Source organism: Ranitomeya variabilis, chromosome 5 (genome assembly GCF_051348905.1).
Source record: "Ranitomeya variabilis isolate aRanVar5 chromosome 5, aRanVar5.hap1, whole genome shotgun sequence".
In the NCBI taxonomy this organism is placed as follows: domain Eukaryota; kingdom Metazoa; phylum Chordata; class Amphibia; order Anura; family Dendrobatidae; genus Ranitomeya; species Ranitomeya variabilis.
Window position 1 is genome coordinate 50,509,802 of NC_135236.1, and position 19,282 is coordinate 50,529,083.

General features: G+C 49.4%; 1 protein-coding gene across 3 annotated transcripts; it reads right to left on the minus strand.

Moving 5' to 3' along the window:
- Positions 1-3,389: 3,389 nt before the first annotated feature.
- Positions 3,390-19,191, minus strand: ODAD3 (outer dynein arm docking complex subunit 3). Of its 3 annotated transcripts, none has more exons than XM_077261920.1 (15): positions 19,014-19,191; positions 17,071-17,161; positions 16,783-16,904; positions 16,561-16,638; positions 14,829-15,008; positions 14,269-14,304; positions 12,084-12,185; positions 11,867-11,992; positions 11,156-11,278; positions 10,825-10,968; positions 6,572-6,732; positions 5,859-6,015; positions 5,611-5,766; positions 5,221-5,305; positions 3,391-5,140 (listed from the first exon to the last, which is right to left on the minus strand). In XM_077261920.1, the coding sequence occupies exons 2-15, from the start codon at positions 17,153-17,155 to the stop codon at positions 5,010-5,012; spliced, it is 1,686 nt and encodes a 561-aa protein (XP_077118035.1). In that variant the 5' UTR covers positions 17,156-17,161; positions 19,014-19,191; the 3' UTR covers positions 3,391-5,009. The 3 variants fall into 3 exon arrangements, with proteins under 3 accessions (XP_077118037.1, XP_077118035.1, XP_077118036.1); XM_077261921.1 differs by lacking the exon at positions 19,014-19,191 and adding an exon at positions 17,253-17,273; XM_077261922.1 differs by lacking the exon at positions 14,269-14,304 and having other exon boundaries at positions 3,390-5,140; positions 19,014-19,148.
- Positions 19,192-19,282: the final 91 nt, after the last annotated feature.

Below are 19,282 nucleotides of genomic sequence, written 5' to 3' on the forward strand. Positions count from 1 at the left end.
AAGAGGTTACAGGGGTAATAAGAGGATGAGGAGCCGGGTTACTGTAATAAGAGGTTACAGGGTAATAAGAGGATCAGGAGCCGGGTTACTGTAATAAGAGGTTACAGGGGTAATAAGGGGATCAGGAGCCGGGTTACTGTAATAAGAGGTTACAGGGTAATAAGAGGATCAGGAGCCAGGTTACTGTAATATGAGGTTACAGGGTAATAAGAGGATCATGAGCCGGGTTACTGTAATAAGAGGTTACAGGGGTAATAAGAGGATGAGGAGCCGGGTTACTGTAATAAGAGGTTACAGGGTAATAAGAGGATCAGGAGCCGGGTTACTGTAATAAGAGGTTACAGGGGTAATAAGGGGATCAGGAGCCGGGTTACTGTAATAAGAGGTTACAGGGGTAATAAGAGGATCAGGAGCCGGGTTACTGTAATAAGAGGTTACAGGGTAATAAGAGGATCAGGAGTCAGGTTACTGTAATAAGAGGTTACAGGGTAATAAGAGGATCAGGAGCCGGGTTACTGTAATAAGAGGTTACAGGGGTAATAAGAGGATCAGGAGCCGGGTTACTGTAATAAGAGGTTACAGGGGTAATAAGAGGATCAGGAGCCGGGTTACTGTAATAAGAGGTTACAGGGGTAATAAGAGGATCAGGATCTGGGTTACTGTAATAAGAGGTTACAGGGGTAATAAGAGGATGAGGAGCCGGGTTACTGTAATAAGAGGTTACAGGGTAATAAGAGGATCAGGAGCCCGGGTTACTGTAATAAGAGGTTACAGGGGTAATAAGAGGATGAGGAGCCGGGTTACTGTAATAAGAGGTTACAGGGTAATAAGAGGATCAGGAGCCGGGTTACTGTAATAAGAGGTTACAGGGTAATAGGAGGATCAGGAGCCGGGTTACTGTAATAAGAGGTTACAGGGTAATAAGAGGATCAGGAGCCGGGTTACTGTAATAAGAGGTTACAGGGTAATAAGAGGATCAGGAGCCGGGTTACTGTAATAAGAGGTTACAGGGTAATAAGAGGAGCTGGAGCCGGGTTACTGTAATAAGAGGTTACAGGGTAATAAGGGGATCAGGAGCCGGGTTACTGTAATAAGAGGTTACAGGGGTAATAAGAGGATGAGGAGCCGGGTTACTGTAATAAGAGGTTACAGGGTAATAAGAGGATCAGGAGCCGGGTTACTGTAATAAGAGGTTACAGGGTAATAAGAGGATCAGGAGCCGGGTTACTGTAATAAGAGGTTACAGGGGTAATAAGAGGATCAGGAGCCGGGTTACTGTAATAAGAGGTTACAGGGGTAATAAGGGGATCAGGAGCCGGGTTACTGTAATAAGAGGTTACAGGGTAATAAGAGGATCAGGAGCCAGGTTACTGTAATAAGAGGTTACAGGGTAATAAGAGGATCAGGAGCCGGGTTACTGTAATAAGAGGTTACAGGGATAATAAGAGGATGAGGAGCCGGGTTACTGTAATAAGAGGTTACAGGGGTAATAAGAGGATGAGGAGCCGGGTTACTGTAATAAGAGGTTACAGGGGTAATAAGAGGATGAGGAGCCGGGTTACTGTAATAAGAGGTTACAGGGTAATAAGAGGATCGGGAGCCGGGTTACTGTAATAAGAGGTTACAGGGGTAATAAGGGGATCAGGAGCCGGGTTACTGTAATAAGAGGTTACAGGGGTAATAAGAGGATCAGGAGCCGGGTTACTGTAATAAGAGGTTACAGGGTAATAAGAGGATAAGGAGCCGGGTTACTGTAATAAGAGGTTACAGGGGTAATAAGGGGATCAGGAGCCGGGTTACTGTAATAAGAGGTTACAGGGTAATAAGAGGATCAGGAGCCGGGTTACTGTAATAAGAGGTTACAGGGGTAATAAGAGGATCAGGAGCCGGGTTACTGTAATAAGAGGTTACAGGGTAATAAGAGGATCAGGAGCCGGGTTACTGTAATAAGAGGTTACAGGGTAATAAGAGGATCAGGAGCCGGGTTACTGTAATAAGAGGTTACAGGGGTAATAAGAGGATCAGGAGCCGGGTTACTGTAATAAGAGGTTACAGGGTAATAAGAAGATCAGGAGCCGGGTTACTGTAATAAGAGGTTACAGGGGTAATAAGAGGATCAGGAGCAGGGTTACTGTAATAAGAGGTTACAGGGTAATAAGAGGATCAGGAGCCGGGTTACTGTAATAAGAGGTTACAGGGTAATAAGAGGATCAGGAGCCGGGTTACTGTAGTAAGAGGTTACAGGGTAATAAGAGGATCAGGAGCCGGGTTACTGTAATAAGAGGTTACAGGGTAATAAGAGGATCAGGAGCCGGGTTACTGTAATAAGAGGGTACAGGGTAATAAGGGGATCAGGAGCCGGGTTACTGTAGTAAGAGGTTACAGGGGTAATAAGAGGATCAGGAGCCGGGTTACTGTAGTAAGAGGTTACAGGGTAATAAGAGGATCAGGAGCCGGGTTACTGTAGTAAGAGGTTACAGGGGTAATAAGAGGACCAGGAGCCGGGTTACTGTAATAAGAGATTACAGGGTAATAAGAGGATCAGGAGCCGGGTTACTGTAGTAAGAGGTTACAGGGTAATAAGAGGATCAGGAGCCGGGTTACTGTAATAAGAGGTTACAGGGTAATAAGAGGATCAGGAGCCGGGTTACTGTAATAAGAGGTTACAGGGTAATAAGAGGATCAGGAGCCGGGTTACTGTAATAAGAGGTTACAGGGTAATAAGGGGATCAGGAGCCGGGTTACTGTAATACGAGGTTACAGGGTAATAAGAGGATCAGGAGCCGGGTTACTGTAATAAGAGGTTACAGGGTAATAAGAGGATCAGGAGCCGGGTTACTGTAGTAAGAGGTTACAGGGTACACACTGGTGTAACTTAATTTTTCAAAAAGGTGTACGACAGATGGGCGAGTTGGAATAATAAGTGCAGGAGTGTAGTTCCTTATGAGCTCGGTGATCCGGTGACACAGAACAGCTCTTCATAATTTAAGAAATGGGATACTTTAGTTCCAACGTCATGTCCCTAATTCCCGAAAGGAGGACAGCTTAGAAGCACAATCTCCTGCTTTAGGAAGTGAAATACATAGGTGACATGATAGCAAATAACCATCCCCACTTCTAAGCATTGGGCCTGGAAGTATCAGTTATTATTTGGGAATTGCCCTTTGCCATGACCTGTGGAGCTCGGTCTGTGTCTGCAGTCACGGTGTAGGATCCTCAGTCTGGTGACGACCATGCCACGTACATTTCTATTTTGCTTTTGCTTGGATGCAAGTGTAACAAATCAGAGAATACGTAAAGCGATATCTGGTGGAAACGTCTAATACGTAGTGGCAGACGATACACAGGATGTCTCTGGTTATTAACGCAGGGAGGGAGACAGGATTTTTAGAGAATTATTTATTTGTTATAGGGAAAACATAAGAGGTCACATTTCAGCGTCGCTCGTGTCTCAGGATAACGTCACAAAGCAGCTGTTCCCACAACACTTCTGATCTTGGCGGCCTCATGAGAAGTCAGAGTCTGATCCTCTGCCCCCTGTCTGCGCCACTTACAGAGAGGGAAGGGGGCTGACATGGGGTGCGGACAGTGGTGGCCGGCCAGGGGAGGACTGAAAGACACTACACATGTAGACTTGTAAATCTAACATGCAGGACAGGTAGATGACTGTAGATCTATGAAGCAGAACAGATAGATGATTGTAGATCTATGAAGCAGGACAGGTAGACGATTGAGATCTATGAAGCAGGACAGGTAGACGATTGAGATCTATGAAGCAGGACAGGTAGATGACTGTAGATCTATGAAGCAGGACAGATAGATGATTGTAGATCGATGAAGCAGGACAGGTAGATGACTGTAGATCTATGAAGCAGGACATATAGATGACTGTAGATCTATGAAGCAGGACAAGTAGATGAAGCAGGACAGGTAGATGAATGTAAATCTATGAAGCAGGACAGGTAGACAACTGTAGATCTATGAAGCAGGACAGGTAGATGACTGTAGATCTATGAAGCAGAACAGGTAGATGACTGTAGATCTATGAAGCAGGACAGGTAGATGATTGTAGATCTACGAAGCAGAACAGGTAGATGATTGTAGATCTATGAAGCAGGACAGGTAGATGAATGTAAATCTATGAAGCAGGACAGGTAGATGACTGTAGATCTATGAAGCAGGACAGGTAGATGACTGTAGATCTATGAAGCAGGACAGGTAGATGACTGTAGATCTATGAAGCAGGACAGGTAGATGATTGTAGATCTACGAAGCAGAACAGGTAGATGACTGTAGATCTATGAAGCAGGACAGGTAGATGATTGTAGATCTACGAAGCAGAACAGGTAGATGATTGTAGATCTATGAAGCAGGACAGGTAGATGAATGTAAATCTATGAAGCAGGACAGGTAGATGAATGTAAATCTATGAAGCAGGACAGGTAGATGACTGTAGATCTATGAAGCAGGACAGGTAGATGATTGTAGATCTACGAAGCAGAACAGATAGATGACTGTAGATCTATGAAGCAGGACAGGTAGACGATTGTAGATCTAGGAAACAGGACTGGTAGATGACTAACCCTAAGCAAGTCATGTAGATGTGCCTAGTCCTATAAAATAAGGCAGGTAGATAAGCGGACAGATAGAAGATTGTAGATGTACAAGTCAGAACAGGTAGACAATTGTAGATCTATGAAGCAGGACTGATAGATGATTACTGATCTATGAAGCAGGACTGATAGATGATTACTGATCTATGAAGCAGGACTGGTAGATGATTACAGATCTATGAAGCAGGACTGGTAGATGATTACTGATCTATGAAGCAGGACTGGTAGATGATTACAGATCTATGAAGCAGGACTGGTAGATGATTACAGATCTATGAAGCAGGACTGGTAGGTTATTGTAGATTTAGGGAACAGGACAGCTGTACAAAGTGGATCAGGTTGTTGAGAGTAGACCTAGGTGTATCTCTAGCAGGACTGGGGTGTCACCGCTATCCCTCACTGCTTCCCCTTTTTCTTCTTGGGCCGGGCCTTTCTCTTGGTCTTAGACTCTATGATTTGCTGGGACTGTTTCTTTAGACTGGCGCGTGTCACCACATCGCCTTCGTCCTCTCCGCTGTCCTCGTCATCTGTAGACAAATATTAACAGGTAGCGAGTCACCAAAAATAAAAATATTCACTAACCAAGAGCTGTTGGTTCCACGCTTACCATCAAATGTGTCCTGCTTGGCCTGTGCCGGCAACGGGATGCGAACGTTAAATGCTGGAAGTTTACCCTCGATGGACGCCTGGAACTGGAGACAAGAGGTAATGTGTTCACACCCTCCCTGGTATATAAAGCTTATCCCGCCATGCAGGAAACCTATTCACTTCAATGGAGAAGATGAGCCGTAACACCAGACACAGCCTGTGGGCCTTGAGTTGTATATATTATTATTATATTATATATATATACCAGTGAGGTATATATATATATATATATATATATATATATATCAGTAAAGTTTTCTGACAAACCAACACTGTGCAAGGTGACTCTTTTGATCGTACACATGTCATCCATCTATCCATCTTGGTTTTTCCAGACCCTTCGTCTTACCGCCTCCTCCTCCATCTGCCTTATGATCTCTCCAATGTTCTGCCCGTCTAACTCCTCCATGAGTTTCTGCAGCTTCTGGTCGGTCGTGTGCAGGACGTCCAGGACATACTCATCTGACTGAGAAGACAGATCCTTTGCAGGAAAATGGCTTCTGGGCTGATAAAGGAGAATAATAGCGGTAAACATACCAAATGAATTCTGCATTCTCTATTCGTTGGTTTCGCTCCCCTCCATATCCGAGTACTCACCACCTTGACATGCTGCACTTTGGTAGATAGGTGCTCCACCCCAGACTTTGCTGCCACCAAGATTTTGGTCATTTTCTCCAGCTCCTCATTATACTTGTCTCGTCTCTTCTCTTCCTTCTGTAGATGAGCTTGAAGTTCTTCTAAAACCTGCTGACCGCTGTGGTTGCGGCACATGGGACAAGACTAGTAAAACGGATGTAAGGTCTGGATATATTTCTAAAAACTATTCTAGACGTCTACAGCAATATGGGGCCACCATCAGGGCCCCAACTCGGAAGTATCACAGCTTTCCTCAGCCGCCCACCAACGAATGTAATGGAGGCCAATATGGAGGATGATGGACACAACAGGAAGCGTTAGTCTTTTTTAGGTTGCTTTCTGGGTTCCACCGAAGTGGTTGTGCCCGGTATACTGGGATTGTTTGCTGCTTTTTGGCCCTGCAACGTCATGACGGGGGCCTCAAACGCACCAGAGGTGTCAATAACACCATGCAAGGCCGAATCAAAAGGAGGACCAGACTGGGCGAAACAAATTGCTCACGTCTAAGCATTTGACACGCAGGAATACGTTGGGTCTTTGCTCTTGTATAAACCACAAATGCCCAAATACAGCATTTTATTGGGGTATTCTCTTGATACACCCCTAGGATACGCCAACACTAACTATGGTAAGAATATCCCTTTAACTGCAGCACCTGACTTGTATGTAGGTACCTAGATAGCTTGGCCTCCCCCGAATACTTCAGCTCCTGGAAGGCGTCCTGCAGTCTTTCTTTTTCCTCCTTAAGCCTCACCAAAGTCCGCTCATTCTCGCTCTTCAGCTCTTCCAAGTGTTTGTGGGTCTCCCCCTGGGCAATGAAGCGTCTCACCACTTCCTAATCAGTGCGGGATACAGAGAAGAACCGGTATCATGGGGTCTATTTTGTAAAGCGGTCATCAAAGTGTGTCATGATCTGTGCATCAGATAATATATTCCCCACATTGTCCTGTGTGTGGCCTGCAGCAGGAGCCTCTCCCCTATCTGCAGGAGGACAAAGTATCGCAAAGCTTTCAGCACTTACAGTGGATATAAAACGTCTACACCTGCCAGGTTTTTGTTACGGAAAAATAAATCCAACCAAGAAGAATCACTTCAGAACTTTAATGTCGCCTATAATCTGTACAAATCCATGGAGAAATAAACTGAAATCATTTTGAGGGGAAAACACAAATTAACAAATCTAAAATTATGTGGTTGCATAAGTGTGAGCACCCTCTTATAATTGGGGATGTGGTTGTGTTCAGAATTAGCCAATCACATTTACCCTCATGTTACATAGCAGTCAGTGCTCGCCCACCATCGTTTACAGGGATTCTGACTACCCCAAGGTCGCTGTTCTAGGATTTTCCTGACATTTTCTCAGTTGCATTTTACAGTAAAATCCATAGTCCATAAACAGCTGACAACACAGCAAAGGGATCTCATTGTTTAAAGTGGCTGGGAGCTTTTCAATATGTGCACACTGAACCTTTAAGAGCAGGGGCGTGCACAGGCGCGCTACCGAGAAGTGCTGCGTGCATACAGCTGGAGACAGGGAGCCCACCATGGACCATGCCATGCGGCCGGGGTGGTGAGTATGCTGGTGTCCCGACATGGAGGAGGAAGGGGAACCATGCAAGGACGCCAGCAAATACTGTTACACTACCCCCCTTACGCTCCCTCTTCTTCAAGCTACCGAGGACTCTCTGCAGAGAAGTTGGAGGCTGACACTTCTTCACGGACTCCCACGACTTCTCTTCAGGACCACAATTTCTCTTGTCCACTAGAAGAAAATTGACACATCTCACCATCTTCACGACTAGGATGCTTCTCTCCATCAAGCCATCCTCAGCATAGGACAAAGCGGGCGTAGTACCAGGAACTTGGTATTAGGAAATCTCTCTCCGTTTGTTGATCAGCTACCACCCTGATAGATTCAAGGACAAACTGGAGTTCCTCCGCCTGGTTGGTGGATCGCAGAAACTTGGAAGATTCCACCACCTTGACGTTCTCTTCACCAGACCATCTTAAAACTGAAGAGATACCTTCTCTGAGTCCATCTTCAGCGTGGTCTCCAAGATGACACGTCCACAAGGCAGGTAGGTTCCTGGGAGCAGATCACTGGAACAATTGGGACTGAGTGTGGACATCGCCTCTGCTTCCGTTCCTTCAGAGACGCCAGCTCACAGCGAGTCGGTGACTAGCAGACCAGGCGGAGAAGATGGCGACACTGCTGATTGACCTGGACATATGGGGACCAGACTTCTTGTGACTCAACTGTGCCCAACAAAGCACCACACGGGGTTTCCAGAGTAGAACGGACACCTGAGTTCTCAGCACTGGACAACCTTTGGGAAAAGTAGGCAGCACATGGAAGGCGAGCTTCTCCATATACAATGCTCCAATCTAGGGCTCTAGTTGCTAGGAAATGACTTGATTGTCTTGTGATAGGGCTCGTCCTTCATCTGACAACACCCTCACCGAATTCAGGAGCAGTCAGACAGGTACCTGACACCGACTCTTCACGGCTTGCAGCACAAACTTTCCCGCTGAACCAAAGCCTCCTCTTGCCACAGATACAGTCACAGTCATCGGTGGAGAGGGAATACTCTCGCCAAGAACAGCCTCTCCTACTAGCCCAAGGCTTTTGAGTTTTTTAGACTTCTCGGGACAAAGACCATCAGGAAATTCCACACAATCGCAGCGATACCGCAATCCCTTTTCACTACTGAGTTCCGACTTCGGCTCAGCCTGCCATACACGGTTGACCTTCACGAATTCTGCACGGGTTGCTGCCTCAACATGTTCAGAAACTAGTGGTCCTTGGAAGGGCAGAGCCAGATGTGACAGCTTCCTCAAACGTGTCACCTGTCTGGGCTGCTCCTGGGAGCTGGGAAGGCAAGATGGTACAGAAGATTCCAGATTTCGCTCATCGAAGATCTCTCGGAAGGCCACCAGGAAGGCCTGCAAGTCCGAGGTGATAGGAGAACCTTTTTCCTATAAGGGGTGGAGCCAGGTAGGACATTAGGAATCCCAACTTAACCATATGGAAAACTGATGGACCAAAACTTCATAATGCCGAATGCACTGCTCTAGGAACCCACGGCACTGCTTCGGATCCCCACAGTGCCAAGGCGGATCAGAAAGGAAAGGTTCCACTCCAGAGGCATAAGTTTCGGGTTGAGTAGGCATAACCATAGGTTAAGCAACTTGAGCTGGCACAGCTGATGCCAATCGGGCATCTAGTGTCTGCAGATGGAACCTCTCACTGGTACCTCAGCTGCTGACACAGCTCTGAGTGCACGGGGACTGGGGCCCATGGTCAAGTAAATAGTTATGCAAGCAGGTGGCGCATGTGGTATAGCGGACCCACTGTGCCATGGGGCCGGGCTTACCTAGGAGGGGCGTAGCTAAGCGGCCATCTGTTGTTCACTGGAGCTCCTTATTGTGGAATCAGGCTTAGCTGTAGAACAGTTACTGACATAGGCTCTGTTCAGACTACTAGGCTCAGGATCCTCTGCAGAGCGGTAACTGACACAGAGTCTCAGACAGGGCTGATTCGGAGACTGGTTGTAGCAGTCCAGCTATACGGGGTACTCAGGCACACTTTCAGAAACACAGGCCTCGGATACTCATTCATAAAGACTGGGGAACGAGGTTCAGGCTCTGGCTGCACTAGGACCAGGGAATTCGGGTTTAGGGGGACTGGCCGCACCAGGACTTCGGGCTCAAGACTGGCCACACGAGGAACAGGGACTTTGGGTTCAGGACTCTGACCACACCAGGACCAGAGAACCTCACAACTCACTAGGAGACCACCTCTCTCACTAAAGATTCACTGTGTAGTGTGACATCTCTCTACTAGAAAGGGTGCCTTTTAAACAAGATGGCTCCCAGTTATTGAATGGGAGCCATCTTGCAGGTGCACTCTAAATGCCTCCACACAGCTGGAGACAGGGAGCACGCCGGGGACCAAGCCGCGTGACCAGGGCGGTATGTCGGTGTCCCTGCATGGAGGGGGAAGGGGAACCATGCAGAACTGCTGGCCAATAGTGTTACAGAGGGTGGCAAGACAGAAGCCTTTTCTTACAAAGAAAATTATCCAAGTCCAGCTGTGTTTTACCAAAACCTACCGTATTTTTTGGATTATAAGCACTTTTCCCCATAAAATTTGGAAGGAAAATAGGGGAGCGTCTTATAATCCGAATGTAGCTTACTGGGGGGGAGAGGTCGCGGCTGCAGTGGAGCGGGAATACAGGCGGTAAAGCTCCTGCTGCAGGAAGCTGGCGGCGGCAGGAGTGGGGCGATGCTGCGGGCCTCGGGCTGCGAGGAGGGGGTGTGTGATGCTGCCCTGGGCTTTCAGAAAATGTCAGCGGAGCTCCCGCACTTCCCACTGTTTTACCTGCGGTGGACTTCGGGAATATGGCCGCTGGAGGTGCAGACTGAAATCTCGGCTCCCAAGATCTCAATCTGTACATGCCCGACGCAAAAGGACTGAATGCTACCAGAAAGTCAAAGGAGAAAAAAGTATTAGTATAAGGGTGTGCAGATTTATGCAACCCCATTATTAATACATTTTTATTTTCCCACCTGAAAAGATTTCATCTTGGTTCCCAACAGATCTGTACAGAATATGGGCGACATTAAAGGTGGGATAAGCTCTGACATGATTCTTCTGGGTATGATATTATTATATTACAAAAACCTGCCATTGTAACAGACTTTTATAGCTACTCTAGCTTAGGGGGGCTTAGTTTAAGTCTGCCACAAGGAAAAGATCAGTAAGAGATTAACCTTGTTCTGTGCAGGATTTCAGCTCCGGTGGACAATGCTGCACACTGACTATTTCTTGAGTACTATATACTGAGTGTTAGATTTCGTGTTCCTTTATCCTCGGTGGCCTCTCTATTCCGTCCTGCCATCCATCTCCAACCTTGCGGCCTCTCACCTGTGTATCTGTCACCCCCGTGGCCTCCTTTATCCTCTGAAAAGCCTCCTGATAGGTCCTAATTGCCTTTTCTTCCTCCTGTCCGTTAGATACCAGTTGGATGTCGGTAGGGGCGTCCTCTCCTGGCAAAGTCACACGCTGAGCCTAAAAATGTGCAGATAGTTATCGGATCCTACAAAAAAAATCTATGGCCAAAATTATAACTGTCAGGTGCCACCACTAGGGGGAGCTGATATGCAGTAACGCCCAATGCTCCCCCTAGTGGATGAGCTAGCAGTAGCATCGGTGGATTCAGAAGATGGGCCATTGCTGGTCACTAATGGCTACTTACTCTTCTTTCCGCGCGCTCGGCGTACATGCGTCTCTCCTCTGCCTGACGCTTGTACTCCTGAAGGATCCGCTCCCTCTCCCTGCGCTCGCGGTGAAACTCCTCTTCCTGCAGCTGCAGCTCTGTCTGTAATGGGGGATAATACAAAACAATGGTGGGTGTCGGAGAACCCTAAACAGCCGTTTGCCCATCAGAGGTAGGAACTTGCATATTCGTGGACTGGGTGAGTGAAAAGAGACCTCCTAACTGTCCCTTCTGTACATTAATGGTCCATTTACATGTGTAGTGGGATGAGCCGACAGGATATGTATGCTGTATGGGGACAGAGTGACGTTACGGGCCATTAACCGAGCGCTGATCCGCCTCTATACAGTCGCTTGGCACTCGTTTATGTGCTGAAATCAGCCTGTGTAAATGGGATTTTACTGTGTAACCCCCCACATATCCAGCCCAGCCCCCCACATATCCGGGCCATCCTCACATACCCGGCCCACCCTCACATACCCGGGCCACCCCCCCCACATACCCGCCCCCCCCCTCCCCGACATACCCGGGCCACCCCCCCTACATACCCGGGCCACCTCCCACATAGCAGGGCCACCTCCCACATACTCGGGCCACCCCCCCTACATACCCCGGCCACCCCCCACATACCCGGGCCACCCCCCACATACCCGGACCACCCCCTACATACCTGGGCCACCCCCCACATACCCGGGCCATATCCCGTGACATCACTGCATCTTTGTTCATCATCTGGAGTTCCTTCAGTTCATTCCTCTGTCGGAGGATCTCGGCCTCCAGTAGATCCAGCTGTGACTGAAACGTCAGGCTTTCCTCCTGAAGAAATGGTGGCCAAGTAACGTACAACTCGGGACCCTCTGACATAACACGGCATGGGGTGGGGAGGAGAAGGGGTCCCGTACATCACCTGCATATGGTCCTTCAGCTTCTGGTACACGCTGTATATGTGTCCTGATTCCTGTAATTTCAGCTGTGCTTTTTCCAGACGATTTTCCAAAAGGCGCAGGGACTGGAGGAAGAGAGCATGTAAAGGGTTAAAAGCTGTCCATTAAAAGGTATAGAATAATGGAGTAATTATAGAGGGAGACAGGAGGGGTAATGGTTCCTGGTGTATCCCAAAAAATAAGTTCTGCCACCCCGAATGGCACACAACCAAATGGAAAATATATTCTGTTCCACAGAAGAGGGGACGACCCATCCTCAGGAGGGAGAGGGGACGGTCCGTCCTCAGGAGAGGAGATGATCCATCCTCAGGAGAGGGGATGACCTGTCCTCAGGAGGGAGAGGGGATGACCCATCCTCAGGAGAAGGGATGACCCGTCCTCAGGAGAGGGGATGACCCGTCCTCAGGAGGGAGAGGGGATGACCCATCCTCAGGAGAAGGGATGACCTGTTCTCAGGAGACGGGATGACCCGTCCTCAGGAGGGAGAGGGGATGACCCATCCTCAGGAGAAGGGATGACCTGTTCTCAGGAGACGGGATGACCCGTCCTCAGGAGGGAGAGGGGATGACCTGTCCTCAGGAGAAGGGATGACCTGTTCTCAGGAGAGGGGACGGTCCGTCCTCAGGAGGGAGAGGGGATGACCCATCCTCAGGAGAAGGGATGACCTGTTCTCAGGAGAGGGGATGACCCGTCCTCAGGAGGGAGAGGGGATGACCTGTCCTCAGGAGAAGGGATGACCTGTTCTCAGGAGAGGGGATGACCCGTCCTCAGGAGGGACAGGGGATGACCTGTCCTCAGGAGAAGGGATGACATGTTCTCAGGAGAGGGGATGACCTGTCCTCAGGAGAAGGGATGACCTGTTCTCAGGAGAGGGGATGACCTGTCCTCAGGAGAAGGGATGACCTGTCCTCAGGAGAAGGGATGACCTGTTCTCAGGAGAGGGGATGACCCGTCCTCAGGACTTATAAAATACGAGCAGGATCAAGGGTGCCTCTACTTCAAAGAGCGTATTTCAGACCAGAGGTGCCACCATGTTGCTGGTGCGAACTGTGAAACGTCAGGAATTCCCCGTACCGCGGTGAAGCAGGGAGCTGAGCGATGGGAGCAGTTAGCTCCTGAAGTTAAGACACCCCCTTTAATATCATATAGGTAGGGGCCCAACTACAAGCATCTCCCCCGATCGACTGGCAATGACGACAGAAAAGTAAAAAGCTGTGGCTCTTGGAAGAAAGGAGGATAAAATGAAAGTGCAAAAATAAAAATTGCGTACTGCGTAAGGTGTGATCAACCTAGATAAAGCCCACCCTGCCCTCATACACCTTGGATGGTTGTGGAGGTGTCACCGGCTGGCAGACATCCCGGCTGTCTCTCCCATACACTGGAGACGTACGCTCCTGTGTTCTCTATGAGAGAGTCGCTGCCGGACATCCCTGCGTGAACAAAGGGATCAGTCTGAAATGGGACACGCCGGATCCTTTATAACCTCGACAATCATCTGTCCAGGACCCCCATACATATCAGACTGTTGGACAGACTCGCAGGCTCATCAGACGTAAGCCTATTGTGTAAGGTGGGCTTGAAGGGGTTGTCCAGGCTTGTGAATCCTCTTAGTCAGGATTCCCCGACGCAAGAAGCGGGTGCTCATGGGACCGCAAGTTTGTGATTCACAGACTCCCGGTCACATTCTGACTAGACGTGTCCATCCTCAGTCATCTGACTTGTATTGAGTGATGCCGGGCACGTCTAGTCGGCATGTGACTGCATGGATGTAAAATCACATACCTGCGGTCTTGCACCTGCTCCTCCTGACTGCAAACTTGAACCCCATGTCTGGACAACCCCTTTAAGTCATGGATACCCCATCTAAGAGATTTGTTTGTTCCTTTCAGACCCATAGGCAGTAATATAGGGGCCTCACGTGGACCAAATGTCCCCACTGTGCCAGGATTTTGGTGCAGATGAGCCCAATGTAAGCCAGCCAAGAGTCTAAAGATGCCCCAAAGGTATCCTCCGATGTGATAAAGATTCTCAGACATCTGCTCCAAGTTTCTGCCGTCTACATATATTAGATGGGATTACGTGGCGGCCTCCGTCAGAGGCACAGGAGACACAAGAAGGTTTGCAATTAATAGATAATTAGTTAATAACCTGCTGAGGAGTTTCCTCCTGTTCTGAGGCTTCAATCTGCGGATGAAACAAGTAGAAGATGAAGACACAGGATTATATGGATTTATAGTGCCATCATATGGAGGTAGTGCTTAAAGGGGAGGTACAGGATTAGAAACAGCGCCACACCTGTCCATGGGTTGTGTCTGATATTGCAGCGCAGCTCCATGGAAGTAAAAATGGCTGAGCTACAATGCCAGACACAACCTCTTGGTGGGTGAGCAGCTGTTTTTGGAAGAAAGCGACCATGTTTTTTTTTTAATTCTGTTTGACCCACTTAACCTACGTCCTTCCCACTCCTGAAAAGCAACATGGCTGCTGATACAAGCTCAAAATGGTCCTAAATGATTATGTAGATATGGGAACATCTGCCTGACCACGTGGACCAGGCAGGATAGAAATGATGGTGGGAGGATGAAGGGTGTCTAAAGCTAAGCGACCCCATGATTTAGTGTTTGGGTTGCTCAGCCAGATGAAGGACGCAGTGTACTATCACCCACAACACTGCCTCGTCCACAAGCCGACCCCTAGGCCGCAATCACCTGCTCCTCCTGTACCGCTCCGCCATCTTTCTCGGGCTTGTCTTCCTCCTCACCACAGCTCTGCTTATATACAGACTGCAGCTCCTCCAAGCGCTTCCTCCGTCCGTCCGTCTGGTGGCGCAGGGCGTTGAGACGCTTGATCTTGTCGCAGAGTTTCTGGTCCATCAGCTGGACGGCAGCCTGGGGACACAATTATATTATTATCACCGCTATCTTGGTTGTTCCTCTTCTATCAAGTTGTTAAAGGGGCCGTGATACTGATGACCAGAGATGAGTAAGTCAATTTGCAGGACCCGAGTCCGTTGGCCGCATTAGTTGTCAGTGGCAGCTGGAAGCGAGCCCAATGATCCTCCTCCTTCCCTCCTGGAAATGTGCTCTGTGATCCTCCTCCTTCCCTGCTGGAAATGTGCCCTGTGATCCTCCTCCTTCCCTGCTGAAAATGTGCCCTGTGATCCTCTTCCTTCCCTGCTGGAAATATGCCCTGGGATCCTCCTCCTTCCCTGCCGGAAATGAGCCCTGAGATCCTCCTCCTTCCCTGATGGAAATATGCCCTGGGATCCTTCTCCTTCCCTGCTGAAAACGAACCCTGTGATCCTTCTCCTTCTCTGCCGGAAATGAGCCCTGAGATCCTCCTCCTTCCCTGATGGAAATATGCCCTGGGATCCTTCTCCTTCCCTGCCGAAAACGAACCCTGTGATCCTTCTCCTTCTCTGCCGGAAATGAGCCCTGAGATCCTCCTCCTTCCCTGATGGAAAAAAAGCCCTGCAATTCTCCTTCTCTGCCAGAAACGAGCCCTGCAATCCTAATCCTTCCATGCCAGAAATGTGCCCTGCGATCCTCCTCCTTCCCTGCCAGAAATGAGCCCTGCGATCCTCCTCCTTACCTGCTGAAAATGTGCTCTGCGATCCTCCTCCTTCTCTCCTGTAAATGAGCCCTGAAATCCTCCTCTTTCCCGGCCAGAAACAAGCCCTGTGATTCTCCTCCATCCCTGCCGAAAACGAGCCCTGCGATCTTCCTCCTTCACTGCCGGAAATAAGCCCTGCGATCCTCCTCCATCCCTGCCGGAAACTGGCCCTGCAATCCTCCTCCTTCCCTGTTGGAAACAAGCCCTGAAATCCTTCTCCTTCCCGGCCAGAAACGAGCCCTGCGATCCTCCTCCTTCCCTGCTAAAAACAAGCCCTGTGATCCTCCTCCTTCTCTGCCGAAAATGAGCCCTGCGATTGTCCTCCTTCCCTGCCTGAAACGAGCCCTGCGATCCTCCTCCTTCCCTGCTGAAAACGAGCCCTGCGATCCTCCTCCTTCCCTGATTCTGATTTGTAGGTCTGGCATCATTGCAGTGAGACGCACACACAACGTTGTGTCAGGTATACTAATCAGAAGAGGTGCAGGGGATGAGGGCTGACATTAGACTTATGCTAGGTCATCAACATCAGATCAGTGAGGGTCAGACACCCTGCACCCGCACAGAACAGCTGATACCTAGTGCTGGGAGGTCACCTTGTAAGAGCTGGAACAGCAAAGCTCAGATCATATACACAACAGTGTGATTAAACAGGGCAATAGAGATCTGCAGTTGTCAGCCATGGCATGTCAGCCAGCAGATACAGCACTGCAGTCTGGCATGTCTTCTTCTCCTCAGGGACTCACTGCAGCGTCCCTTTAAGTGACCATGGACTATGCCACGTATGACCACATAATCACTTACTTGTCCGCTTTTGCTCCTCTCACTTACTTGTCCGCTTTTGCTCCTCATGGCCGCCCTCTCCACCACGTGACTGTGGAAAGCCTCCTTAATCACCTTCTCGTCCCCCTGAGGAGCAGAGCAAGGAAATGGATGGTGCGGAGAACGTTCTGTGCCAACTCCATAACAAGCGAACACCCCGAGGGCATGTTCATGAAATCGGGCTTACGGTGAGCTACACATCAGCCCGCCAATCCGCCTCCTGGACCTTACCGCAAGGGTGTCGGCCAACTTCTTGTGCAGCTTCTTGTTCTCCTGCCGCAGGAACTGAATGGTCTCCCGGTTCTTGTGGATGGTGGAGCTGGCGCTCTCCTGGTACGCCTTGTGGTCACCATCTGCCAACAGTCCATTACAATGTGCATTATTCCCGACCACTGCACTACATTACCACAAGATGCTGCGACATTGGCAAATACATTTAGGGGCTACTGGGTCCGCACTGCTCACGGCCCCCAAATCTGGGTCATCAGCAGTTGTGCAGCCCACCGCAGACTTTCTTACCCAGGAGCTGAATCTTCTTCTGCAGCTCCGTGATCTGCTCATGAATGGGAGGCTTCACCCCAGAGAGCGCAGCGGTGCTAGGCATGGCTACCTGGCAGAGGGGAGAAGATGAGGGGCAAGATCACACACATGTAGGGGCAGCCATCGCTGAGGGAGCACAGGCAGCAGGAAAACGTACTGACCTCTCACAGCTCGGTCTTTATATCAGGGCAGACCAGTTTATAGTCTGTATTTAGGAGTAATTCAGTCTGAGGGTCTGTATTTAGGGGTATTCCGGTGTGGGGGTCTGTGCTTCAGGGTATTCCGGTCTGGGGTCTGTATTTAGGGGTAGTCCAGTCTGAGGTCTGTATTTAGGGGTAGTCCGGCCTGGGGTCTGTATTTAGGGGTAGTCCGATGTGGGGGTCTGTATTTAGGAGTAATCCGGTCTAGGGTCTTTATTTGGGATAGTCCGGACAGGGGTCGGCATATAGGGGTATTCCAGTGTGGGGGTCTGTGTTTAGAGGTAGTCCAGTCTGGTGTCTGTATTTAGGGGTAGTCCAGTCTGTGGTCTGTATTTAGGGGTAGTCCGGCCTGGTGTCTGATTGAGGATCTGTATTTAGGGTGGTCTGGTTGAGGGTCTGTATTTAGGGTGATCTGGTTGAGGGTCTCTATTTATGGTGGTCTGGTTGAGGGTCTGTAGTTAGGGTGGTCTGGTTGAGGGTCTGTATTTAGGATGGTCTGGTTGAGGGTCTGTATTTAGGGTGGACTGGTTGAGGGTCTGTATTTAGGGTGGACTGGTTGAGGGTCGGTATTTAGGGAGGTCTGGTTGAGGGTCTGTATTTAGAGTGGTCTGGTTGAGGGTAGTCTGGTTGAGGGTCTGTATTTAGGATGGTCTGGTTGAGGGTCGGTATTTAGGGAGGTCTGGTTGAGGGTCCGGATTTAGGGTGGTTTGGTTGAGGGTCCGGATTTAGGGTGGTCTGGCTGAGGGTCCCTTTTATCAGGGCCTCGGGGGGGTGTATTTATTTGGGGCTCTAGGTAATGTCACCCCCTATAGTTTGTATCTGGTATATTTGCCTGTGCACGCTCATGTATGTGGTGTGTACTGACAACGCCATTTTATTAACCCCTCTAAACAGACATTCACACAATATGTAGTCGTGGCACTAATAAAATGCGCATGACCTTGGAGGAGATCTCCGAGCATTAGTCCTCCTCCTTGGGAAGACGGCTGCTCCCCATATTTTGCCTCGATGCCGTCTCCCTCTCCCTGCTCCATTTCTGTATGTATCACCCAATGCACAGGACACGGCTGCTCCCCATATTGTGCCCCGCTGCTGTCTCCCCGTCCCTGCGCCATTTCTGTATGTATCACCCAATGCACAGGACACGGCTGCTCCCCATATTTTGCCCCGATGCCGTCTCCCCATCCCTGCGCCATTACTGTATGTATCACCCAATGCACAGGACACGGCTGCTCCCCATATTTTGCCCCGATGCCGTCTCCCCGTCCCTGCGCCATTACTGTATGTATCACCCAATGCACAGGACACGGCTGCTCCCCATATTTTGCCTCGATGCCGTCTCCCCGTCCCTGCGCCATTACTGTATGTATCACCCAATGCACAGGACACGGCTGCTCCCCATATTTTGCCTCGATGCCGTCTCCCCGTCCCTGCGCCATTACTGTATGTATCACCCAATGCACAGGACACGGCTGCTCCCCATATTGTGCCCCGCTGCCGTCTCCCCGTCCCTGCGCCATTACTGTATGTATCACCCAATGCACAGGACACGGCTGCTCCCCATATTGTGCCCCGCTGCTGTCTCCCCATCCCTGCGCCATTACTGTATGTATCACCCAATGCACAGGACACGGCTGCTCCCCATATTGTGCCCCGCTGCTGTCTCCCCGTCCCTGCGCCATTACTGTATGTATCACCCAATGCACAGGACTCGGTGCTCACCTTCTGATGCGTCTCCAGCAGCTGCTCCTCTGTCCCTAACAACTCTGCTGCTTAGCAACTGTTTCCCTAACAACGACTGACACACTTCCCCATTGGTTGGGCCCTATCCGCCATCTTGGTACTCTCATACCATTTCCGGCTATAGGGACATATCCACCTTGTTATGACTTCTGTTTTCTCTAAATGACAGAAATAACGAATAATTTATAACACAGTCATTGATTATCGAATGTCTATGATTGTTCGAAATCGTTTAAAAAAAGGATTAA